At 33.7% G+C, this 27,669-nt stretch overlaps 2 protein-coding genes across 4 annotated transcripts; one reads left to right on the top strand and one right to left on the bottom strand.

Moving 5' to 3' along the window:
* The first annotated feature begins 119 nt into the window (after positions 1 to 119).
* On the top strand, positions 120 to 7,976 carry LOC125073289 (NADH dehydrogenase [ubiquinone] 1 alpha subcomplex subunit 10, mitochondrial). Its single transcript, XM_047684059.1, has 5 exons — positions 120 to 256; positions 328 to 1,035; positions 1,344 to 1,517; positions 6,999 to 7,214; positions 7,824 to 7,976. Exons 2-5 carry the CDS (start codon positions 337 to 339, stop codon positions 7,926 to 7,928), a joined length of 1,194 nt encoding a protein of 397 aa, XP_047540015.1. The 5' UTR covers positions 120 to 256; positions 328 to 336; the 3' UTR covers positions 7,929 to 7,976.
* Positions 7,977 to 9,274: 1,298 nt separating this feature from the next.
* Positions 9,275 to 25,856, bottom strand: LOC125073373 (glutathione synthetase-like). Of its 3 annotated transcripts, XM_047684178.1 has the most exons (13): positions 25,527 to 25,856; positions 22,341 to 22,436; positions 21,653 to 21,769; positions 20,975 to 21,124; positions 17,631 to 17,764; positions 14,773 to 14,815; positions 13,707 to 13,877; positions 12,788 to 12,855; positions 12,446 to 12,550; positions 12,153 to 12,356; positions 11,723 to 11,858; positions 11,556 to 11,647; positions 9,276 to 10,733 (listed from the first exon to the last, which is right to left on the bottom strand). In XM_047684178.1, exons 1-13 carry the CDS (start codon positions 25,671 to 25,673, stop codon positions 10,604 to 10,606), a joined length of 1,593 nt encoding a protein of 530 aa, XP_047540134.1. In that variant the 5' UTR covers positions 25,674 to 25,856; the 3' UTR covers positions 9,276 to 10,603. The 3 variants fall into 3 exon arrangements, with proteins under 3 accessions (XP_047540132.1, XP_047540134.1, XP_047540133.1); XM_047684176.1 differs by lacking the exon at positions 17,631 to 17,764 and having other exon boundaries at positions 9,275 to 10,733; positions 20,955 to 21,124; XM_047684177.1 differs by lacking the exon at positions 20,975 to 21,124 and having other exon boundaries at positions 9,278 to 10,733.
* Between the last annotated feature and the right edge of the window lie 1,813 nt (positions 25,857 to 27,669).

Genomic DNA, 27,669 nt, shown 5'->3' with positions numbered 1-27,669 from the left:
GTATAGTTCCAGATTATTATTTCTCTATCATATTATTTATGTACAATATGCAAAGTTTTTAATATTATTAGACTAAGTTAATTACTAAAGTTTTTTAGAATTGCTTACTTTTATTAATAATTTTAAATTAACTACTAGGAATACAGGATTAACTGTTATATGGAACGTAATTTGTGTCTTGCGAATGTCAAAAATTTCACAGAGGTGTTATGTCACATCTCTTAAATTAATTTTTGTTATTATGTATTGATTAAAGGTAAGAAATTAATTGAAACCGTTTAAATAATAATCAAATTTAATCAGCAGTTAATATTTTATTTCTTCTAGCCAAGAAATATGGCGACTATAATCAGAACCACTTTGGTAAAGTTCAGCCCTCAAGGTGGAAAGATCGCAGGATGTACACTTGTCCAGAACAGGACCATCATGGGTAAAACCATGCGGGAATCGCTGGGTCCCCGACCACCAAAACCCCCTCCGTTTGACTACGAAAATAAATGTTACGGTTGGTTACGTAGCATCGTAGACCGAACCACACACAGGTTCGATGAGAATTCCAAAGTTTTGGTAGTCGAAGGTCCAGTGGCCGTGGGTAAGACGCAGTTCGCTGCTAGCCTCGCTGAGGATCTCGGCATGAAACATTTTCCCGAGGCCAACATGGACATTCACTATATCCGGCCAAATGGTATCGACCTTCGTATGTTCGACAAGGACATTCCAGAAGACACGAGAACTTTCGACCATGTAAATTTCAACCTGTCACCGAATCACCGTCTTGCGGGCAACTACCAGATCATGATGTATATTGCGAGATATAGTCAATACATCGATGCTCTTACTCATCTGCTAAACACTGGCCAAGGAGTTGTTCTAGAAAGATCTCCATACTCTGATTTTATTTTCCTAGAAGCTATGTTTGCTCAGAAGTATGTCAGCAAGGGTATCAAGTCTGTGTACTATGAGCTAAGAGCTAATACTATCGAGGACTTGATGAGACCACATTTAGTAATCTACCTTGACATGGCAGTGGATAAGGTACAACACATGATTATCTTTTAATTTCATAGATATTGAACGACTACTAATGATAAGACGATTAAGACCATTCAAACATTTTATATAATATTAAAATTGAAACAAAGTAAATTAATTAAAGCATCAATATAGCACTTTCAGCAAACAAGGGTTTTAAGTAACATTAGTAAACTTCATTTCTCAAAAATACAATTTTGCTGTTTCTTACTTTCCACTGATACTATAATTGTACTATTTAATTTACACAAATTATGGTAGATTAGACTTTACAAATAAATATAAGTAATCACAAAATTTTACACCAAAAGGTACAAGAATCAATCAAGAAGCGTGCCCTCAAGCATGAGATAGAAGGCAAAGCTTTGACTAAACCATTTTTGACTGAATTAGAACATCAATATAAGAACAAATATCTCCGAGACATTGCAACTCATGCTGAGCTTCTTGTATACGACTGGAGCGGTGGTGGTGACGTTGAAGTGGTAAGTATTCATCAAGTACTAACATAACTGTTCTATGTGTATAAATTCCATTTCTATCATTTATTTGAAGGAATTAATAGGAATAATAGTTGTCGTTCGCAGTTTTTATTGTATTTTAGGGGTTATCACATGATAATTCTACTAATACCTACTAGGCATAGAAATGTAGCCTATCCTATCCTTCCTTGTTCTCAATGTTGCTTCATACTGAACTTCATTAAAATTGGTTCAGTATTTTGTTGGTGAAAGAGTAACAAACTGAATTTGAATAGATGAATAAATAAATATTTTCATATATTTCATTTTAATACAAACTACATCTATTAATGACAAATCAATATATTATTACATTGTCTGACTGTTACCTCTTTAGCTGTTCGACTTATGCATATGTAAATAGTAATTTTATTATCATTCAAACAAGTTTAATCCATGTAGACATAATTGCAATGATTACAATAGCTTTACCTGTGAATGGTAACTTTCTAAATGGAAAATAACTCTTTACTATTATTATGTTCGTATGAACGAAGAAAACACAGGAGTTTGTCATTAACCATGTAATTCCGTCTATAGCTTCATTTTGTCACACACTATTTTTTACACACCCACTTATGTTACTTTATTATTTAACAAAGTAAAAAAGTACCCTACATTTTTAATCATAACATTGTACATAACATACCTCCCCCCTAAGATTAACATTTAATTTACAAAAAGTACTGTTAAGAATCAACACAATTTGGTACACAATGTTATATATATTAACATAAAGAACAAGTTTTTCAATTAAATTTAGATAAATAGGATTTAATTAATTCAGGGTCTTTGATATGGTAACTTAGAATGCTAGTTTAATTTATTTCTTGTTTTTCCTATACTATCAGAAAAAGTAGATGGAATCCCCAACATCTCTTCCCATTCGCTAGCATCTGGTATCTCAATTATTCTATCAAATTCTTGACTATTTCTTACTCCTTCCTTATTTTCTTCATGTACTGTGTTATCCGTGTTTTGTGTACTCTTAACTACATTTCCCTCTTTCTCCGGATGTGTAGTAATAGATCTTTTTTTGATTAGTTGATCTATATGCCTTGTAATTACTCCACCATCATTTGTCTGTACCCTGTAAGTTGATGGGCCTCTTTTGTCAATAATTTTTCCTGGTAGCCATCTTGGGCCACTGGGGTTGTAGTTTCTAAACATTACTTGTTCTTCCACATTAGTCTCCCTGTTTTTCTTTTCATTATTTTTAGTAATTTGTTCTTCAGTCTTCTTACGTTGTATATTGTCTGGATGCAAAGTATCTAATAATGTGCGCAAACGTCTTTTCATTAACAATTCGGCCGGACTTTTGTTTGTTGTGGTACAAGAAGTACTTCTAAGTGTTAATAGTAAATTGGGAATTCTTATCTCCCATTCCAAATCATCCATTTTTCTGAGTTTATCTTTTATTGTTTGCACCATACGCTCTGCCAATCCATTAGTAGCTGGGTGATATGGTGCTGTGGTCACATGTCGAATATTGTTAGCAAGTAGGAATTTTTTCATTTCATTTGAAACAAATGATGTGCCATTATCCGATACTATTGTTTCGCATAATCCGTGTGTAGAAAATGATGATCTCAAAAGCCGAATAACTGTAGCCGACGTAGTGTTATTAACCATAAACAATTCAGGCCATCTCGAATACGAATCGACAATTATAAGAAAATATTTATTATGAAATGGCCCAGCAAAATCCATGTGTATTCGCGACCATGGTCTTGAAGGTGTTATCCATTCATGACTACTCTTTGACGGCATGTGTCGATTTTCTAAACATTTAGAACAACTGCCAATTAACGTTTCGATGTCTTCACTGAGAGAAGGCCACCACACATAGCTCCTAGCTATCGCTTTGGTTTGCACTATTCCAGTATGTGCTTTATGTAACATTTTTAACACCGCCTGTCGAAGTAACTCTGGTACTACCACACGACAACCCAGTAGTATACAATCGTCTTGTAATGAAAGCTCTGTGCGGTGTAACCAAAACGGACGCAAATCTGTATCATTAAGTTTATCAGGCCACCCGCGCTGAATATAGTTCATAACCCGGGATAATGTCTTGTCTCGTTTTGTCTCAGAAGCAATACGTTGGACGTCGTAGGGAAAATCTTCAGGTGCTTCAGCCATTAAAAGAATGTCGCTTAATTGCTGTTCAGGTTGCTCTGGAACCGGTTGTGGCCATCTACTTAAACTGTCCGCACTACCGATTTGTGATCCCGGTTTATATACGATTTCATAATTATGAGAAGTTAAAGCGATGGCAATTCTAGTTAAACGAGGTGAAAGCATATTCGGCATTGGTTTCTTCGGGTCAAAAATACCAAGTAACGGTTTGTGGTCGGTAACTATGCGGAAACGCCTAGCCATAAGATAATTGTGAAATTTTGTGATACCAAACATAATAGAGGTGGCTTCTTTATCAAGCTGTGAATATCGCCGTTCATATGAATGCAGTGTCCGAGATGCCATGGCTATAGGTCGTTCTTGACCGTCTTCCATTTCATGGGATAGGACCGCTCCTACCCCATATTCCGAACTGTCACAAGTGAGTATCAAAGGCTTATTTTCATCATAATGTACAAGAGTCAAATCAAAAGTAAGTAAATGTTTTGCTGTTATGAATGATTTCTGCTCTAAATCCGACCATTTCCAAGACCGTGATGAATCTAATAACCTATGTAAAGGCTCTAGTATTGTAGCTTTATGTGGGATAAACCGTTCATAGAAATTGTAAAGCCCAAGAAATGCTTGTAGCTCTTTTTTATTTTTCGGTTCCGGAGTGTTTAATATTGACTCAACTTTACTCGGTGCTGGATGAATTCCCTCAGAGTCGATAACAAAACCTAAAAATTCTACTCTTTCTTTTGCAAATTTGCATTTATTTTTATTTAATCTAAGTCCAGCTTTTTCGATTCTACTTAGCACCATGTCAAGCCTTTCTTGCATTTCCAACATTGTACGACCACAAACTATAATATCGTCAATCAGCACTGCTACTCCTTGTATTCCTGCTAGTAGCGAAGTCATTAACCTTTGAAAGATTCCGGGGCAGGCTTTAACCCCAAAGGCTAATCGATGTACCGTATAAAGGCCTTTAGAAGTGTTTAATGTAAGCAATTTCGCTGTATCATCATCCACAAATACCTGCGTGTAGGCTCGGTCTAAATCCAAAGTGGTAAAAAATTTACCACCAGCTATTATCGCAAAAACTTCACTAGCCGTCGGCATTGGATAAGTGTCAGATTCTGTCGCTTCATTGACCGTACTACGATAATCTCAGCACAGTCTAACTTTACCAGATTTTTTCAAAATAGGTACTACCGGTGTAGCCCACTCTGAAAAAGATACAGGCTTCAAAACTCCTTCTCGTTCCAACCTGTCTATTTCTTTTTCCACTCGCGCTTTGATTGCGTATGGTACAGGGCGAGCTTTAAGAAATTTTGGGTTTGTCCCTGGTTTAGTATGTATAGTGACTGGCTGACCACGGTAGCTGCCTAGTCCGTCCTTAAATACTTCTTCATATTTTGTAATTAATCTGTCCATTTGTAAAAAATCTTCGTTGGAAATAAAGTTGATATTTATTTTTATATTAAGTGGAGCCAACCAATCACGCCCAAGAAGATTTGGTCCGCTACCCTTAGCAACAATAACATCTAAGCTTTGCTCTATGTCCTTATACTGTACTGGTACTGTAACCCGTCCGAGTATGTGTACTGGAGTTTCATTCCATGTTCGTAGACATAACTGAACTTGTTGCAGCGTATTACACGGCAGATGTTTACAAAGCATATTCCAGGTGTATTCATTAATTAAGGTGAAGCTAGCTCCTGTGTCCACTTGCATGCGAACAGGCATGTCGAATAAAAATACTTCTACTTCAAATGGCGGGATGCGGCTTGAGCTCTTAACATTATAAATGCCATTTAAATAGTCGTCACACTCTTCTGTGTAATGAACATTTCTGTTAGTAGACTTCTTCTTTTTAATGCAAATTTTTACGATGTGTCCTCTCTTTTTGCAATACCTACACACAGCATTAATAAAACGACACTCTCCCGGGTGCCGATTACCACAACGAAAACACATTCTTAAATTAGGTGTCATTTGCACTGCATTAACTTCCATCGGTTCCGGGGCGTCGCCTTCGGGTGTCGTGGCGGGTGTCGGCAGGTCTGAAATAACACTGGCAGACGCTGCTCTTTGGATTATTCGAACGTCACGTCCCGCACTTTCAGATGACAACATCGCATCTACCACATGTTGATATTGTAAATTTTCTCGTTTTAATAGTTCGTATTGCAACCTACTGTCACACATTCCACACACCAGTCTATCCCGTAGCATTCTTTCTAAGTCACTGAAGTTACACCCGGAGCTTAGTTTTCTCAGTTCAGCTATGTATGACGATGCTGATTCCCCGCGCTTTTGGTCGCGTTTGTAAAACTTGAAAGACATTGATATTTCATTTGGTTTCGGACTATAATGTTTGCCCAATATAGTTTCTATCTCCGTAAACGTCACATCGATCGCCTTCCTGGGCGTAATTAACGCAAGTAAAGTTTCGTATACGCGTGAACCACATACTGTAAAAAAGTTAGCACGTTTCACGTTGTCCACGATGATTCCGTTTGCTTCGAAACAGAATTTTAACCTTTCGATATAATTGTCCCAATTAGCCGTGTCCGGATTAAACTCGTCAAAACTTATTGCTTTTTTATCCATTTTGATCACTTTTACCATACGTCGCCACTATTATGTTCGTATGAACGAAGAAAACACAGGAGTTTGTCATTAACCATGTAATTCCGTCTATAGCTTCATTTTGTCACACACTATTTTTTACACACCCACTTATGTTACTTTATTATTTAACAAAGTAAAAAAGTACCCTACATTTTTAATCATAACATTGTACATGACAACTATTAATATTGTTTGTCTTTAAAGTATGTAAATGTGGGTTTAGGTTGATTCCAGCTCTCGTATGATATGATGAAAGTTTGGTTTTGTATTATTATGTATTTATTGTATCATATTTACAGTAGTGGAATGCTTTGAGTTTAAAAGTTAATGACAGCTAACTCCTTAAATTGCAACTAGTTATAATGTCACAGTCTTACTAAGGAAGTATGTTAAATTGCAATTGAGAGCTGTACATATAAGTTTTTTAAGAAGAAATTTGTTAAACTAATGTTGTCTTCTTCTTTCGTTTGTAAAACCTGTGGTGAAAGAAAGAGATTAGTGATAGATTAGTAATTGACTAAGCAAGTGTTTGTTAATTATAGGTTTCATAAGTAATTAATGTTATAAGCTAAGCTGTTAATGTTGAAAGACATTAAAATCAAATGTTCATGAACATAAGCCATTATAGGTTCATACATTTATAAGTACTTATATTAAAGTCTTTTTAAATTTAACTTAAATTTTCAGGTTGTTGAAGATATTGAGCGTCTCAACTTCGATCAGTACACGGAGCGCGAAGAGCCCAAGATGAAGGACTGGCGTCTGCCCCGCGAAGTGGATTGGGCTGATAAGAGGATGATTTACACCAATAACAAGAACTATCTGATGAACCTCTTCAACATCCCTCGGTACGACGTGCCCGAACTGATCACTGATGCTGAAGACGGATATGAAAGAGACAAGGTAATAGTCGATTTCAATGTCACGAGGAGTGAAGATTTAAATACTTTGACCTTGAAATGAGACAGTATGATTGGTTGAAATCTAAGTAATCTATCATCATTCTTTAATATATGAAAAATTTGGAAAAACGTTGATGTATTTTCCTGTAAAATATAATTGAGGAAATAGATTGATCGGGTATTGCTGTAACATTTTCAGTTGAATTATATTGTATGATAATGTTTAACTAAAAACCTGATCATAATTGTACAAATTTAATGTAAAAAGTAGTGATATTTTTATAGCTATAGAGGACATCTACTAGCTAATACATTATCTGAACACTTATCAGATAAAAACTGGCTCGTCACCTAGCTATGTTAAAGGCAGATGTTGTTTGACTGTAATTTTCTCTAAGACATTACTTGTCTGTTGTCACACTGACTAACTCATCCTTCAAACTGGAACACAGTAATACGAAGTATTGTTATTGTTTGATGAAAGGATATGTAATGAGTCGTACAAGAGAAAATACTTCAAGATTGGTCAACATAAAACAAGGATCTTAATGATTATTACAATCAGCACTCTCGAATAATATTAGTTTTTAATAATAATATTTTTTTTTAGGTTATCTTCGATCATCCAGATTTTCAGTACGTGGAGGGCTACGGCAGGAACGACTCTGGCCAACTGTTCAAGAACAAAGTGCCCAAGTATACTGAATGTATTTAAAATATTCAATCTGTATAGTAGTTGTGAATAAAACAATATAATTACTTAAAAAATCTTTTATATTACTTATTTTTAATCTTAAATTCCTAACTTAATGCCGTACGAGTCATAAGTGCATATTATGATGATAACTTATGCGCCTGGATTTCAATCTGCTATCTGGTACCAACTTTTTTTTTGGTAATTTGGTACCAACTTTTTTTTTCTCACTGGAAAAACGCGTTACGCGTTTATCCACATGTACACCGGAATGCCCTAGGTATATAAAATCAGGCACCCTCTCCGTCTCTTTGGCGGGCGTCACAGGATCGCTTTCGTATGCTAGCGTGACGAAATATTTGACAACTACGTCAATCACAAAAAAAATGGTGTTAGGTTGACCGGTCATTTGTATTTAGAGCGATATATGACCTTTTCTCTACTTGTCTAGAGAAATATAAACTATTAAACGTTAGTAGAATTTCCTGACAGATGCGGGGTCCTATTTATACTAACAACGATCCAATTGCAGTTCGATCAAAGTTAAATAAATGGGATCATATCTTAACCCATATATATACATAAAGCCTATTCCAATGAAAGTAGGAAAAAAGATAAACAAACCTTAGATTTACTTGCTTATAGTTCGGCTATATTGTGCACTACAATAGTTAATGACTATATCTTTATTTATAATACAACACTATTACACTTGATTACTTATATCCACTTTAATTTTACCAAAATTCCGATAACAGTTTCGTCAAAGTTCAAAATTCCATTTTTTTCGCAATCCATAGTGAATATCATAGATTAATCAAGCTCTCGACCAATGAGATCGCGTCAATTTGTCAAATCAAAAATCTGTCAAATGTTTTTTATTTGGCTTTTCTCCTCTTATGATTGCAATAGAGTTATAAGTAATTAAGTAGAAATGGGTAATGGTCCTCAGCTACGATTAAACTGAGGCAATTTTTTGTGACGAATAGTCGATGTTAATTCTGAATCGAATCGGGAACGTATCATTAACATAATAAGTTAGTAGAATTATTGCTGTATTATCGCATAAAAAGGCAATGACCCTTTCCTGAGTGAATGTAAATGAGTTTAAAGCCACATTCTCAGTCTCGTCATAAGTATAGAAAGCGGCCGGATGCAAAAAGTCAGCCGATTTCCACTCCCCCCAAAAAATATTTGTCCAATTCCGATGATTCAGGACTTAACCGACATCAACGAAACGCGGATCCCATTGCGCGCCCGGGTTGTTTGCATCCCGTGCACTCTGGATTAAGATTGGCCTAAACATTAAAATTAAAATAAAACAAATATTCGTCAGCATTTATATATTCCATTATAAAATTTACAAAATAATGTTTATTTAGTTTTACAAATAGCACCGCAGATAATCACTGCCATAGTGTATATTATTTATAAAATACAATATTTGAAAGTTGACTGAGCGAATTTTTTAATATTTTTATAAAACAAGTCATAACAAAAATTATAACACACACACACATATATATTTGGGAGAAATTGAATTTAGTATAAGTCTCAAAATTATCACAACGCTATTGGTAAGTAATATAAAAAGAAATGCAAATCAGAAATTCAGTACCTAATATCGTTGCTAACATTGCCCTTAACTGTGTGAGCACAAGCACAGAACCTTGCCCAAATAGTGCACCAAAATACCAGTTTAAGTACGTTTTAGTACGTAGTAGTTAGTGAAAGAAATACATGGTTAAAACTGTCCTAATATAAACACACTATGATTAGAAATTAGGTAACACATTTAAAACTAATTAGGTGTGTCAGGTTAGGTTATAAAATACAAGAACTTAATTTTATTCCACGCAAGAGCTCCTAAAGGAAATTGTCCTTAAGCGCTGATTGGTTAACACATTATATAATCGTTTAACAAGCCAGATTCGACTTGCTTATTTCAAGGCAAGCGTCGACCAATGAGGTGCGAGTATTTTATTCCCTAGGAGTTCGACTCGTGGAATGATCTACAATTTTGTCTTCGTTTATATTTTATAGTCATTTATTGATACACATTGGAATGTTAAATACTAACGGCCTTTCTTATAAACGTCATTTAGCGTTAGTTAAACACTGTTGTCTCTTTCTGTATCGTTGATTTGATATTCGAAAGAAGAGGACAGCATTGTTTAACTATACACTCCCTAAACAACAATTAAATACAAAAATAATTTGCTAAGTACATATTTATGTTGCCTGCTATTATTTATTAATAAATATTGCATTTAATTTTTTTTTATTTGATTTTAAGTGTAATAGGAAACAAAATATTGCAATAGAAATTGTGACATCATAACGATTGTAGAACAAAGACGAACTAAAAATATTATCTTTTAATACTTCCTCCCCAATAGATATTTCAAATTTATCTTATTGCCATATATATTATTAATTGAATTACATAATTGTCTTTGTTTGGTTTGAAGTAAGTTTTATTTATATTTTTGCAATGGCAACAAACGGGAATAATTTTTAATATTTATTTTCGAAACCGAATCACCAATTTTATTTTAAATTGACGACTCGATATTTTTTCCAGATACATTTATAATATATTTATTTTATTACAATTAAAATTTGAATAACATTTCCATTTTTTTTATTTTGCAATTTTTATGTTTATATTTATATAATAATTACGAGTGTATAATTTATGCATCGAGTAGGTACGGCGAGTCGAGAGCCCCGAGTCCAGCGGCGACTCCGCCTTCGTTAGCATCCGCTAGCTTGGTTCGCAGCATGTGTCCCGCTTGACGGTTGCAGTATATTTTGTCTCTGGTCCTGCAGTATGTATATGTATTAAGTAATTCCCAAAGTGGTCCAGGTGGACCCCCAGGGGTCCACGGGAGACTTGCTGGGACTACGTAGACCACGTAGACGTGAATAAAAAATGAGGGTCCATAAGAAGTTAATGAGGGTCCATGAAAATTTATCTGCTTTTTATAGTAAAGAGCAAAAATGTAAGCATAGTTTTTATAAGGGCCTACCTACATTTTAAGTACCTAACTAAGCAGATAATATGTATTTTTTTTTCTTCGTCGGTTTGAGAGAATCACTAACAAATTAATAGATTTTAATTGCATCCAAGGATAGAATTAAAAGCATCAATATTAAACAAATTTAAATTTAATTCATATTTTAGTGTTTCTCTCAAACTGTGGTTACGGACACATGCCAATAGGTGGTCCACGAGAAAAATAAGTTTGGGAACTACTGGTCTAAGGCTAGCTTATTACGCTACTGCTAGGATCTACGGGTCAAGGTTTCAGCTTAATGGGATGACTGATATGAAATCGAACATAAAAAATACAAATTAATGTTTAAATGTCAGATTTATTCTTATGAAAATTGGAAAATAAATCTTTCATTTCAACATTCTCTCGAGTAGCTTTAAGTATTTCCTGAGCTAATAAATACTTTCAACGGTAACGTTTTCCTTTATGAAATCTACCATCTTTAGTTTATAGATTTATTGTTAATAGTGACCGAGACACAGACTTCGGTTTAATTTAAGAATGAGCGGGGTGGGGGGTTACCGATGATAGCTCTGTCGTTCCCGAGTGGCACTAATTTAAAAAAAAACAAGTGATCAAAACGACTGACCCAATGATAACTCCGAAGATGCCCAACTCGGACACGAGGTCAGTGACCGGCGGCGGCACGGCCCCCCCGGGTCGCACCACGTACCCCGCCACCTGGAATCATGGAATAACTTTAGTTCGTTGCTGGCAAGTAACCGAATGAAATTTATCATCGAGTAGCATCGTTACGGTGGGCGGCACGATGCGCTCCATGAGCACGTAGGCGGCGCGCTCGCGCGCGCGGCGCATGCGCAGCAGCGCGGCGCGCACGTCGGCGCCGTACAGGTTGTTGCCGCCGCCCTCGCGCTGCGGCTTCAGCACGAACCTGCGCCACGACGCCACTTTACGCATGTTTCGTTTCGGTCATTTGCTCGTTTAACTTTATTCTTTAACGAGTATGATCGAACGGATTCCAAAAAAGCTTAAATTTTCCAAAAGCGGGGTATTTACTTAAAATTTATTTATTTAGCGATACCGATACTCGCCTCGGGAGCGAGACGATCGCCTCCTGGCGTTTTCGAGTGTCGTAATTAGATTCACTGTCACCGTATGAAATCAATGATTATAAATTATGCCATTAAAAAAAATGGTCTTTGTAGGTAAGGATCGAAGCGCGCACCTCTCGGCGTCCTCGAGCGCCATGTCGACGGCGCGCTCGCCGCTCTCGTCGAAGTCGAGCGAGTAGAGGCCGGTGAAGATGTCGCGCACGCGCGCGCACAGCTCGGCGCGCACGAACTGCTCCAGCGCGCCGGGCGCCGCCAGCGCCTGCTGCACCTTCTTCGTGCCGGCCAGCTGGTAGTGGATCGACGGACACTTCACGGCCCTGCCACGGTACGGCGCCACGGACATTAATTACTCTCGTCCGGTGACCGGCTCGACACTCGCGAGGTAACGGATGCTATCTCTACTTACGACGATCTCTCGACGCGTAACCTCGCGTCCCATTCCTTGGAGGAGGGATACTGAGCCGGTTCGTAGCCCGACCTGTAGTAGACGACGGCCACTGGATAACCTTCCCTGTAACGTATGTAAAAGAAATGTAAATAAAGAGTGCATTATGTGAACCTGGACTAAAATCTGTGTAAAATAAATTTTGGTATAAATAAAGCCCAAGGAAGGATAGAGGTTTCTTTTTGTATTCCTAGCACCTGATCACTAGCCTATAAAACACGAGCAAAGCCGCAGGTCTCGACTATAGTAGTCTATAGTAGACTATAGTAGTATATAGGTAAATGAATACCGCCAGATACTTACAGCATAAGTTGTTTTTTATCATTCAGCGTCGTCTCTTCGAATATTTCATTGAGAGTTTTTCTATAAATCTGAAAACAATTGATAAATATTTAACCCCTATCGTTTTCATCAAGGTATATAGTTTCACTGTTTCATTAATTTTATTTTATAGTGTAATTGTATGGTTAGCCAGTATTTTATAAACAACATGTTTATTTAATGTGTATTTTAAAGCTTAACCAAAAAATTTCAGCTCCAGACAACAATTTCTTTCAAAACTCATCTGTGTTCTTAAACGCTGTTCGAAAATTGACGAGCACGAGTCCAAATCACCACACTGCTGCACTTGGTTCATATATAAATTGCAGTTCTTCATTCAATACACGTAGGGGCACGTGAAAATTAAGTTGAGTGTGCCCTGTCTGAACCCGACATCCTCGACCCGCTTAGGAAAGTCTAACTACTGGGCCGTCTCAACTCAACACATATAATATATGTTTAATTATATAACCCAAAATCACGCCATGAACATCGTCATCATACGTTATGAAATTATACAAGTGTTAGCTACTAGCCCTAGGTGTATACGGTGTTACGTCACGGGATGTCGTAATTAATTATATCACATTATTATATATATAACGATTATAATCGAAACTATTTATTTTACATTATTATGTACATATAAAATTATTGTTATAAATAATTGTTTAATAATTTGTTAAAATATAATTAATACTATTTTATTTGGCACACTATTTAAGACTGGCACAAATACATATACATACTTCTTTCTTTTTTAAATTTTGAACTGTCACGAGAAATAATGAGATGATTGGAAGTTATTGAAAAATATATTTGTTGGAGAATTATTATAAAACGTGATTTTATTTTGTCATCCTAAACTCCTGAAATTACACAAGTTTAAAAAAAAACTTACCATGATATCAGGCCTTTTTTCGGATATTTCGAATTCGTGAAATCTTTGGTCGCATATATTGTACGAGACCTCTTCGACCACGAATAGTACAATAGCGGATGGTACGCCGAATAAATCGTACGCTTCGATTATGCCAGAACACAGACCCGATAATGCACGGTTTTCGGGCATCTGAAAGTAACATATGTATAAATATATAATGATATCACATTGCATAGCTTGTTCTTTTAAATGCGACTCGAAACCGAATGAGAAAAAGTGATAAATATAAAATTTAATTCGTTTATAATTAACTTTGTGCAAGCCCGTCTGGTTAGGTACCACCCACTCATCAGATATTCTACCGCCAAACAGCAGTACTCAGTATAGTTGCGTTCCGATTTGAAGGGTGAGTGAGCCAGTGTAACTACAGACATAAGGCATAACATCTTATTTCCCAAGGTTGGTGGCGCATTGGTGATGTAAGGAATGGTTAATATTTGTTACAGCGCCATTGTCTATGGACGGTGGTGACCACTTACCATCAGGCGGCTCATTTTCTAGTCCTACCTATATAATTAAAAAATAATTAACTACCGCCAAACATCAGCAGCATTACCTACTTAATATCATTGTGTTTCGATTGGAAGCCAATGAAAAAACATCTCAGTTCCCAAAATTGGTGGCGTTTTGTAAGTAATGGTTAATATTTCTCACAGTTCACATGTCTATGGGCGGTTATAAGCTCTTACCACTATCCAGCATCGTGTGTCTTATTTGACAGTCTACTAGGTTAGCAAACTGGCAAATTATAAACAAATTAAAAACATAAATTACTATAATATTTATTAATTATTATTACAGTTCATAATTATTACAAGACATCAAATTTTTTTTAAATTTTTTTTTTTATTTTTTTGTAGTATTATTTCTATTATTTTTTTTTCTGAGATTAGTCCTAAGATTTCTGTATTTTAAGGTTGTGGTGTACAATTAAGTATATTAACATTAATTAAATTCTATCATAAATGACAAGTTCAAATAATTGATTTTTTAAATAATAATTTAAAAAAAGCATAACACTTACATTTTTAATAAGATCACCATGTCCCAATTGACGAAGAATGTAGCTGAAAAATAAACAATTTATTAAAAAAAAACCACTACAATAATACTCCTGGTGGAAAATAATATAAAAAAGAACCATTTATACATTGACAAAGACAATAAACATACATATTATTTTCCATACAGGTATTCGAACGTTAATTTTTTTTTTTTAAATAATACAAGACTAACACATGCCACTACACATGCTAATAATATTATTCTATTTTCAAATTTTCTCTATTCAAAAAACAAATTAGTAAAAGTTACTCAATAAATGCCCAAATATGGAACAAGCCATCTAAATTCGGAATTATATTATTAATATTCATCACTTAAAAAAAACAACATGGCGGTTGTTTTGTGACGTCATATACTACAAGTTTAGATCAATTACGGGTCAGATACACAAGGATATAGAATATTTTTCGATTCAGTACATTTTCATAGACAAAAGCTATAAAAAATGATGCTTGCCTATTTTGAACACATATTCGCATAATTTGTAATTAAAACAGGTATTATGTATTTCTAAATATTTTCATCGTTGACAAAATACAAATGGCTGTACCATAGTAGGGTACTTTTAATTAATTCATTATTTGAAATAGAGAAATTAAAGAATAACATGCTGTACATTATATACAAGAAAAAAAGTTTAAATAAATACTCTGTCGCTATATTTATCTATATTATATACTACAATAGTAATGAAATGAATGACTCATTAATTTAATCTTAAACAAACGCATAATTAGTGCATTTAGTGTATTTCAGTATTCCTTGTTATTTCAATAAATTTAGATTCTTTAAAAAAAAAAAGTAAACTTTTCTCTCACATCATCTGTGCTATAGTTGAATTTTTGTTTATCTGACGAAACATACATACATATATAAAAAAAAAATGTATTAATGAATATCATTGGATGAACAAAATATGTAATACAGGGAACTAATGCAAAGGTAAAACAGAGTTACCTACGTCTAACCGTAACGTACCTACTACGTATAAACATTTAATACATTTAACATATTTGAAATTGGAATATTTAGTAGTAAAATATCATATATATGGATAGTCAACCGCCTCTTTAAAATCGGCTAAAAAAAAGAAAGTGAGTTTATCTACTACTGTCTCTAAGTGCAATTAAAAAAAAACATAATTGCTTTAATTGTTTATAATTAGAATTACACAATCATAGTGTCCAAATTATTTATTATAAATTTTCTAACTCTTTATATTTGTAGTAGTGTAAGCCTAAGGCTCGCTGAGCTCGATTAGAGGTCCCAAGACCTTAGGGAATCCTCACATGTAGTTTTATTGGAGGAGGGCCTATGGTCACTTTATTTTACCTGATGTAATCTCAAATTATTATATATATATAAAATCAGGAGTTATTATGTAAGACCCATTTACATGCTTTAATTAGGAAAGCTTAATATTTTTTTTATTTTAAATCAACACTAACATGAATGAAGATATGTGAATGAAAATATAAGGCAACATTGTTAGAATATTTCCCAAGCGTAACAATGATTCCACAAGCACACCATTTTCTTGTTCGTATTCAAAAATTTTGAAAACCCAACATTAGTAAACGTACGTCTTCGTTTAAAAAAAAAACGTAACTTATCCTTCATGCACCTAAAAGTTTGAGATTGTTTACTGACTATTAAATAAATAATAAATATATACTAAGTTGGCTCCTTTGCCACATAACATAATATGTAAAATTAAAAAAAAAAACATTGTGTGTGTGTGTGTGTGTAGTCTGTAGTAATAAACAAAAACTTTCTCTTTATGAAAAAGTCTACTTTCAAGAATAACTACGACATTATTCTGTCAATAGAGTTTCTTTTTTTTTATCATATAAAATCCATAAGTGCATGTTCATATGAGATGGTATGCAATTTGAAAGATGTGTACCCTAAGCCGTTTATAAGTGGACAAAATTGGAAATAAATGATTAAATATCAAAATGTATTTTTTTTAAAATATTTTTTTATTATTAAAAACCGACAAATGTCAGGGAACATCTCTCAAGTGATCAAACTACGCTTTAAATACATGCACGCAAAACTTTTTTTTTTTATATACAAAACAACTTATTCTTTTTTCAAACATTATAAACTTCGTATAGCATATATCATAGATAAATAATAAATGGTACGTGTTGAAACATTCAGTGCGAATAAGAAGCAAAGCGAAGCGTGCATAGACAATAGAATACAAGCAGTGAGGGACATGAATGTACAGCGTGCATATGCATAAGCAGTCACATGAGAGATGTTGACTGATATCATGGCTGCTCCGTGATGGGTTAAGACCTTTATTGAAAAAAATAAATAAAAAAAAAAACAAATACAATGAACTGCATCTGATTCCTAATTGTATTAAAATAATATTCTTTTATTTGCAGATGAATTCGTTATGTGACGTGCGATAGAGAACGGTACGGTCGAAATGTCACGCTTAATTTAATTTTTAAGACTGAATAGTAGTAAACCCTTTGTAAAAAAATATTCTCAATACTTAAAAATTAAAGCATGACAGACAAACGTCACAATAATAAAAAATAAAAAAATCATCCCTCTAACGAAGAGGACATATATTTGGCTATAAAATTTATTAATTAACCAATTTAGATTGGTGGTAGGAGGTGGGAGCACCACCTCAATTTCATTGGCAGTAGACATAAATTCCGTTTTTCATTTCTAATCTAATTTATATTAAATATTTTCCGTCCAAACAAAAGCAGTTCACTATATTTGGTCTGTGTTACGAATTTACTATGAAATCGATGAAGATTTTAGCCCATCACTACGCAGCGCCGGTACCGAGACATGTCGGGGAGATTCGACGAGATGGCGCCAAAACTCGATGCCACCGTGTTAAACTCCACTTGTTTTATCTTGTTTCCTTCGGGATACTGCAAGAGATAGTCCGAGCGGAAGAGGCCGAGGCTGAGCGACTGCAAGTTCACCACAATTTTGTCCAATTATTAAACGTCGTATCTAATACTTACAAAATCGTTATTCAATATAAGCATTACAATTTATTAATTATTCATTGTTAAAACCTTCCACCATTTTATTTTTAAAATAAATACTTCAGATCTGCGAGGAACCGGCGTGAGAAAAGCAGCGAGGATTATAGATATTAAATAAATATTTACACCATTGCGATTAAACAAAAAAATAATAGTAACACCATTGTCCTACTGTTCGTTAAAGGCAAGATGCTTTTGCCCAACAGTTCCTCTTAAGGTGTGACTTATTGATGAATTTTGGTCTAACTTAGTATAGCGTGTCATGTTACTCTTAATTTAAACTTCAACATTCATCATTTCAATGGCAGGAGTAAAGATAAAGAAAACTTAGATTTAAATAATCCATGCGAATAGTTCTTAATGTGTACTAATTTCACGAAACAAGTTATACTCAATTTGATTTTACTTCCAAAGTTCCGATAAAAACCTTGCTGTCATTCCAAATGTCGTTTTCACTAATCCACAGCTAATACCATAGATTATAAAAGATCTCGACCAATGATTTATTTTCAGATCAAGGTCAAAGCTGTCTATTTACCTCAACTCCTGTCACTGGAATCAGTTAAAGGTCATACGTGACCACGGACACAGCGCCGGTAAGTGATGTTCCAGTAAATATTAGAATTATGGAATTATTAAATGATTATCAATTTGAAATATAATATCTATTATAATATGTAATTTTACCAACAGGTCCTGGGTTCCCTCACTATATACACTGGCAAACAGTAGTACTTTGTATTTATATATCTAACACCTGCCCATCACCCCTCAAACGTCGCTAAACTGCGTAAGAAACTAATAACTGATACAAATTCAAAAAAACAAAAGAAAGCCTATATTCCAAAGTTGAGTATTAAAGCAATGAAAATAAAATCATTCTTAACAACACACATTTCAATATTTGTAAGCCATCAACGTGAATTTTAAATGATTAACATCCCATTTTGTCGGAGAGAACAATTGTCGATTGTCAAAGTAAATTGTCAATAACATAAAACCCGTAACATCAACGAACAATACATAACGGATCTTTATAACTAGCGTAACAATAAATACTACTCGTGAGTCAACTCGGCCGATTGATAGGTCAACGAAATTATGGAGCGTGGCGGTAAGGAGTTGCATGTCTTAGGTGTATATATAAATGTATATATCGAAACATCTAAAGCAAGGGTTGTCGGAATGCCGTTACTGTAGCTAGAGCAGTAGTTCCCAAACTTATTTTTCTCGTGGACAACACTAAAATATGAACTAAATTTAAATTTGTTTTATATTGGTGATTTTAATTCTATCCTTAGTAACCCTACGAGTTTTTCAGCAAGTAAAATCTATGAATTTGTTAGTGATTCTCTCAAACTGATGAAGAAGAAGAGAAAAAAAAATGGGCGGGCGGATAGCGCTTTGCAATCTGTACACGAAATTGTACGTAATATCGAATACGCAAGTTTGGACAAGTTTGGCTCAATGATTCCCAAAGTGGTCAATCACTGAGCTAGAGCTAGCCGATCCGAAAGGTGTTAATTTCAGTTTGCAATTCCCTAATTCTGTATCCTTCAAATTAGTACCGCCGGCGACACTTTTTATCTACAAAGATTCTGAATCCATAAACGAATTGAAAGCAACGCCGGGCTTTACGCCGACACTGTCTTAGTCACTTAGGGATGTCAGAATCTCAAAGTCGAACCAAGGTCGGATTAATAAAATATATTAGGTTTGATCGAGAAAGTTAAAGCACCTTAAGTTTATAAAACGCCTTAACAATCCCGTGCTTCAAAAACTGATAAGTTGGTACTGAAAATATTTGATCATGTCGCGATGCCGTCTTATCCAATTTTAATAATAACCGCACATACTAAAAATATCATATCAACCCTTGTACTTTGAACATATTTAATTTGCTATCAGCATTTTACAGCACGACCAAGAAGTTGACTCACTATAGCATTTAGTACACTATGATATTACGTAAGAATTTATTTACTTACATAGACAAAAATATATAATAATAAAAATTACTATATTTATGTATATTAAATAAAACAATACGAAAAATTAAAAATTACTTAGAGTGGTGACGAATATGGTACCATATATTTTCTGGTGGTAGTAAGCCTGAACCACCCAAATACATTTATACGCTAATAAAATTGTAATATCATGTATAAGTTCGTTCACGTGTAAAAAATCGACGAGTCAGTGTAATTAAAAACACATAAAACATAATAACTTAGTTACAAACTAACAATCGTTAATATCTATGAATCACTGACCACCAGGTGACAATCCACAGATCACTTACCATAAAGTGGTTGACCATTAACCACTTACCACCAATGAAAGTTTATTTTTACAGTACTAAAATTATTCAAAAATCTTTAAATGAATTTTATTAATGCTGATGCTATTTAAATATAAGATCTAACAACTGCATACATTATAAGCTGATATTTTATATACAGTCTACATTAACAAATGGGTTACAAATTACATTTTTTTTTAATCAGCGTTTAGTAATGTATTGTATCAAGGTACAATTCAGTCAGCTTTAATAATTTTTAACTGCTCTATAAATTTTCAACCATAATCATTTTAAGGTTATTTTTCAAACATTATTATTACTTCTAATATATTTGAAACCCTTTTGTTTATATTTCACTATTGCTATTATTTAGTTTGCTGTCAATTTACATTAAATATGGCTGGTTAATTAATTAATGTCAACCGATTTAAACATTCAGTTAAATTGAACAATTCGTTCAAACTAAGATCTTTTACTTTTTGTTTTTAAAGTAATTTATAGATAAAGGATCGAACACACCTCTGATCAAGCAAAATGTAAGCGTGGCATTATATATAAAACAACGGCCACACCTGTGCAACGAAGCGAGACAATAATACTGTGGGCGTGGCTTAATCCGCTTGCTCGTGCCAGTGTGTACGATCCTTAATACGAAGTTTCGAACGAAGTGCTCTTAAACAGCATAAAGTGATAAAACTCGGTAACATGAGGACATGGATAACCAGATTTCAAAAGCATCCATTTATTTTAGGCACATACCACGAAAGCTGGTTTCCATTGTAAATTCAACGAGTTTTATGACGTGGCTACCTCTGAATCTCTCGCGACACTGGCCCAAGATGGCCGAAACCGGACGCAATACTGTTGATCTCCACTTGTTTCCATGAACAATATGGCGTGTGTTTCGCACATTGGTTCTCTGTGTGCGGACACCTTGACTCCAGCATGATGTCTGACCTCAGCATCCCTAGTGATATCGGCTACGCCGGACAGACACCAATTTTATCCAAATACCCTCCCGACAAACTTATTCTTTCTATTATAAATAAAACCCTTAATACATAACATAGCATGGGCAAGATATGTATATTTAATTAAAATAAATTCAATTCAATATTCGAATACTTATAAAAAAACATATTGCGCCAAATTCCATTGTGATACTATGAGTAAAGACTTTATCTCTAGACATGTATCTTAATGTATTTCATTTGTATTCAAACATAAAGAAGACATTATCGTATGCTTCTCCACAGGATTAAAATTATTGCCATCTCTTTCTACCTGTCTCTCATCTGTGTAGTGAACAATAGATAGTATCATCCCTTCAATATACAGAATAAAACAATAACTAACTTGTGTCTGAAGATAAAATAGCGAATGTTAAATAAAAATTGCAAACTTAATCTTCAAAACAACCCAAAAATAGAACGATGGCAATTCAAACATTTTTTTTTTTCTAAATTTCAAGTTACATGATAAAGTAATGATCTGTAGAGATTTTTCACCTGTGTTATGCCTTCGTCTTTGACCTTGACCCATATTTCGAATAGTTTTGCCGTGAACTCGTCGACTTGGAGAGTGTTCTGCAGGGTGTGCTCAAGAAAATCGTCATCATGTGCAACCTGTAATTAGTAAACGGATGAAATAATAGCTTAATTTGGTGGTAAGGTTTCGTGCAAGCGTAAATCAATCAATCGCATTGAATATGTAAACAAAGATTTATTTATTTTCACCCCTGACCCCCTCCTATTGGAATAGGCTATATACAAGTGGAGACGACCTTATTCCAACCTCAAGATGAATAAAGAAAAATAAACAACATTTGAAAGACATTTCACGTGATATTGGCCGAGAGCTTGAATAATCTATGATGTACATTATGGGTTCGCAGAAATGGCGTTTTAAATGTTGAAGTTCGTCATTTTTTAGGCCACAAATCGGCAAATAAGGCTCATGTTTATGAGTTAATACCCCATCGAGTATACGGCTAGTTCCAAAATAAAATCTCTAAAATTATTTCACCAAAATCAATATATTCATTATATATCAAACTAACCAAGTAAATACAGTATTTAGGTCTTTAGTATTATATTTTGTATATCCAGACATTAAAATGGAGCATTATGTAATATGCAATTAAGGAAAAATGCAAAATATATAAATATAGACTAACAATTTCAGTTTTACTTTTACCTTATGCATCAGTTCATTTAAGATAGGTTGTAGTTCGATGGCTTTGTTGAATTCTGTTCGTGGAAAGGGTGATGGCAGGAGAACAAATGGTGCTATCTGAAATAATACTATATGATTAAAAAAAAATAACACGTGATATAGTAACTCATTTAAAGAAAAGGTTATCATTGCAATTTCTTAGCATAATCATTATTTCATTTATTTTTTATGACATGTTATTAATACTAATGCAAACCAATTTTGAAGGAATCTAATGATTTTTGGAATATGCCCTAAAAATATATTGCAGAACTGTTCTAGAGCCTATTTCATTTGATCTTGACGTATATAATTTGTTATTTACTCAGTTTTACTATAAGCTCTTAGGAAAGCAGTGTTAACATTTTTCTGTACCCTAACTGATTGATCTTAAAGTATTTATAGCAAGAGTAAATCCTATCACGTCCAAATTCAAAAAACGACAATTCCGAATTAAATCTCCATATGTACAAAAGCATTCGAAATCGAAACAATAATCTGCTTAGTCTCTTTATATCCAATAATGCGCTCGACATTAATAATTTGAATACCATCAAGTTTATTTAAAAACAAACATGTATTTCTTTGGACAAATTCTTTATGACAAATCCGAATCTTGCAGTAAGCAGTATTAATATTTCTGTGTTTCGAAAAGTACGTAAAACTGTTGATCCGTGTCCATTCCAATCCAAATACTTTCTAAACTAGAATGCCTTGTTCGTCAACAGTTATCACTCGGTCTAATCTAAATTCTGTCCCGATCATAACAAAACTTTCATTATAAGGAGTAATGATATGTGCATATTCACGAAGAATAAGCTTACAACCAGTTCTTTTGGATTTTAGGAATGCATTTAACAACGATCACTTTTACTTTATACTAAATGATTTTTTCTTAGAACTTCTCTTACAGCATCTCACCAATTTCATTGTTTATTTTTCCTGTGTGATAATGTTTTTCCTAAATGAGCTTTTACAAACTTTCGACTCGTATTATAAGCGGTTTTATGCTTTTTTTCAAGTAAAACCTTTACTATTTTATTGCTATTTGTTATGTTTTTATCTATTTTTATCTACGGCGAAAGCGTGCTCCTAATCTTGATCTTATTAACATATTGTGATCTATATCAGTCCGCATTGACCGTATCATTCCAGGGCTCTAGTAATCGTGGATATCCATTTTTTAATAACAATTTAAAAATATACCAACATATTATATGTAATCGCACTTAAAATACGAAAGATACATTTTTGATAATGCGTTCGTACTTACAGGATCTTTTATTCCAATTTTTAACTTTTCAAATCTGAGGTTAACTTATAAAACACTAGTAACCCTTAACTTTAGAGGCCCCTTTAAGGGTAACGTGAGAACCCTTTAATCGCGAGGACGAACAGAATTTCGCCTTGGACAGCGGCCCACATTGCCCAAGCCTTAGGCCGCCACCATTTCGAATTTCAACCGTTACGGTTGAGTCTTTATTGGCTTGCGAAAATATTTATAATTTCGAAAATACTCAATTTGTTACAGATACAATATCTTAAACTGTAAATACGCAACGCGATTTTTTAAATGACGCCACATACAGCCATGGCACACGTGGTCAGTTCACACGAGCTCAAATACATATTGATTATTTTAAAAATAGAACATAAAACTGCCACAAACAAAGACATTAATATTAAGGCACTCATTATATATGAACTTATATATAAACCAATAATTTCCGTCCATCGTTTCGACCGCATGTGGGGGGGGGGGGCGTCAGCTGTTAACTTAGTTCTTTATCTGTACCCCTAAAAATATGTATGTAAAATTTCAAGATCAGTTGAGTAAGGTATTAAAGTTTAACAAACAACCTACATTCATTTTATTATTAAGACAGGATTAATTGTTTTTGAATACAGCAATTACTCTTTATTTATTATTGTACTATGACAAATAATAAATATTATATGATATAATGTCTAATTGTTTTGTTATATGTACACATTAATTTATTACATACATATATATTTGTGTGCTTTGTGGGCACACATATACTATAATATTATAAAAGTGACGTAACTCTATCTATGTTTGTGTAAGCCACTGAACCGAATTGATAAAATTTATTAAGAAGCAAGCTTGTCCCAATGAAGGACATTAGCTACTTTTATATGCCTAGCACTTGACAATCAACCCCTAAAACACACCTAAAACCACAGATGATGACTAGTATCTTTATAACTATGCGGGGGATGATGACTAGTATCTTTATAACTATGCTGACTACCTTTTCATTTGTTTGAAGCAATATTTAGAAATTGCTTATTGCTATAAGACCACATATTTGAACAGCTGTAAAAAGATGGCATTGTTTGTAATACTTATTTCATTTTCTTGGTTTGAGATAGAGTATTTAATCATTATAATATTACTACTTATTCTTAGGGCCTGCTGAATAATAAGAAGCTGTAAATATCTCAAAGGTAGAAAATGCACCATCACCTTCTGAGTGTTGATGATCTACATATACCAGTAATTTGTCTGATACATATAGATTTCTTTATTATCTTTTCCTTTACTGCTGAGCACAAGTTTAATTTTAAACGCAAATAAGGTATGTTAAATTCAGAGGTCATTTTTCTGATTTGACCTTTTTTAAAATTTGAATTAGGTACCAAGATCACTAACGATAAAGCCATCATGCTTTAGTTCTACAGTGTACGCTATAGTTATCTATAACCTTAATATTGTTGAACTTCTTAAAATAAATATAAACATTATCTATTCATCTTTCTTTGTGTTCATTTGTGCTTATATTTAGTTGGTTGGTTATGAATAAAATCAATATCTGGAAAATCCTGCTGTAAATACACATTATATAATAATTACTTGAGGTAGATCTCTTTTAAGTATGTACTAGTTTCTCAATAACAATTATAATTACCAAGCTATCGAAACTATTTTTTTATTTAAATTTTATATGTTTAATAAGCTTATTTAATTCATAGATATGAAATTCAAATCACTGAATTTTGTGGAATTAAAGGTTTGTTGTATTGTTTTAATACTGAAAAATATAAATATAATCCTGAGATTTTTTTTTACTTGTTTGTGTATGCACATGCTTAAAAACAATTGTTTTTATCAAAATTTTTAGATTATCTTCAAATAAAACTTACCTGTATTGCATCTTTGGTAAAGTGCTTCTTATCTCTCATACCGACACCATGCATTAACGCCCAATCTTTGGCTTTTTCGATCACGGTGACTAGCACTTTATGCTCCAAAGGCAATGGAATACAGGAGGCAAGCCGAGCTTGAGTCATTTTTATTTCTCTAAGTAATTATTTAAAAAGAAAACTTCTACTAGACATATACCACACGATGACTTATAAAATTTACGACACGTTATTAAATTTTTTTGTGAATCGAGTAAGATGGTTCACTATTGATATCTTATTTACTTTAGAATTAACTGTTCGGTGATTGTTGAATGTTGATATATATACTGACGGTTGACAGTGAGAGTGACATTATTATTAGTTCTTTTTGCACATATTTGTCAATGTTCACGTCGATTTCAATAGAGCCAGTAAAAAAAACTAACAAAATTATTTAAATTAAGAAAAATTGTCATAACTATAAAAATACTTGTGAAATTGAAAACAAAAAGGGGTTCGATCCATGCAATTAGTAACATAGTAAGAAATCCACGTTTTATCCTGTAGATGTCCTTAAAATACATGAGAATTTATATTTCATGTAATTTAATATGCAGTACAGTAAAACAACAGGAATAGTACTCGGCAAATTTATGTAGCTGTTATGAAGATAGACCTAAAATTTTGCAATTTTATTGAAAGTTCTAGCTCATCAAAAATTATTTTGAAATTGATTGCAAAATTTGCGAGATCACGAAAACCGAACTCTGATTAACAAACAGGCATAAGAAATTGTGTTCGAATTTCGAAAAAAAAATATAAAGAAATGTATATTTTGAAACTTAATGATGTTGATTTTTTATTAATAATGGAGGAGAAGAGACCTTATATTTATATTTTTACTTATATTTTAAGTATAGATAATACTTATTTTGAAATTAGAAAAAAACATAATTAAAATATTTTATTTATATAGTTATAGAATACTCTAAGAATTAAAAAATATTTTCAATTTATGGTTTATTCAAATTAAGAACGAGAGGTTGCTCGACTGTGTATCGACGCCGTAATTCTTTTTTTGGTTGTATTATGTTTTTCTTTTTAATCTGTGGTCTTACGTATTATATTTGATATAAATTAACAACATATAAATCGTTACTTTCTAAATGAGTAATAATCTTCCTAAAGTTTATAATTGGGTTTATTAAATTAAGTTTAATAGGAACTAAATAGGAACCGTGTCGTCAGCACAACGTGGATCAACGATCACTTGTGTGATATGTATGAGTGCAGGTGGCACTTTTGTTCCACCGACGATGATATTTCGGAGGAAACGGGACAATCCACTGCTGATGAAAGGTGCTCCACTTGGTGCCATCCATGCTTGTCATGTCACAACTTGATTCATTCATCATCGGGGATTGGTGTGGGGATTGTCACTATGCGGGGAAAACGAGGGGAATTTTATACTTATATTATACGAAAACGACCGGTAATTGATTCTTTAGCCGTTCTTTTGTTAGTACGAAAATTGAAATTTTAGTCGATTATTAGTTAACGCGCAAAATATTAAGACTAGAAAACGTCTTAATTGAGAAGTATTGCCTTTAGTCTGTGTCGCACACGAAAACGAGTGATACGTTTTGCGCTCCTACGTAATAAGTAATAACTATCCAAAATGCCATCGTGTGTATTTAGAAAGTGTACCAATTACGATACCAAAGTTAATAAAACACAAGGGATCTCATACCACATGTAAGTAAGCAATATACTTTGATTTATTAATATTTATTTTTCTAATATTCTAATATTTGAAGGTTAGAAAAAAGAAAAAAAGAGATGGAAAATACATTTTTTGTCGTAAGAACGACAAGGATACGTGCATTTCGGGCATATATACCGCAATAAAAAACATGTATGAAAAATTAGTATTTATACGGACTGTCATGCGGCTGCCGCTCAACCGTTGCGGTCGCTCTCAGCACTGCGGCCCGACTGACGGTCATCCGGACGGTTGCTATACCCACTACGCGGTTAGTAGTTTGCGGTCGACCGCCCGCCACTGACAACGCACGTGTTTACCTACCTACTGACGCGCTAAAAACGGACGCAATGAATTTCTAATTGAAATACAGAATAGGCCGGCAATATGGAATACAAA

The sequence above is a fragment of the Vanessa atalanta genome, chromosome 24, assembly GCF_905147765.1.
Source record: "Vanessa atalanta chromosome 24, ilVanAtal1.2, whole genome shotgun sequence".
In the NCBI taxonomy this organism is placed as follows: domain Eukaryota; kingdom Metazoa; phylum Arthropoda; class Insecta; order Lepidoptera; family Nymphalidae; genus Vanessa; species Vanessa atalanta.
This window is presented reverse-complemented; position numbering and strand designations above follow the sequence as displayed.

What these genes read in the sequence shown, in the direction of transcription:
- LOC125073289 (XM_047684059.1), top strand. Translation starts at nt 337, where the DNA reads ATGGCGACTATAATCAGAACCACTTTGGTAAAGTTCAGCCCTCAAGGT. An exon ending in GTGGTGGTGACGTTGAAGTG is followed by an intron (nt 1,518 to 6,998) that starts GTAAGTATTCAT and finishes TTAAATTTTCAG; the next exon opens with GTTGTTGAAGATATTGAGCG. An exon ending in ACGGATATGAAAGAGACAAG is followed by an intron (nt 7,215 to 7,823) that starts GTAATAGTCGAT and finishes ATTTTTTTTTAG; the next exon opens with GTTATCTTCGATCATCCAGA.
- LOC125073373 (XM_047684178.1), bottom strand. Translation starts at nt 25,673, where the DNA reads ATGACTCAAGCTCGGCTTGCCTCCTGTATTCCATTGCCTTTGGAGCAT. An exon ending in TTACGCGTCGAGAGATCGTC is followed by an intron (nt 12,357 to 12,445) that starts GTAAGTAGAGAT and finishes GTACCGTGGCAG; the next exon opens with GGCCGTGAAGTGTCCGTCGA. An exon ending in ATCTTCGGAGTTATCATTGG is followed by an intron (nt 10,734 to 11,555) that starts GTCAGTCGTTTT and finishes TACATACTGCAG; the next exon opens with GACCAGAGACAAAATATACT.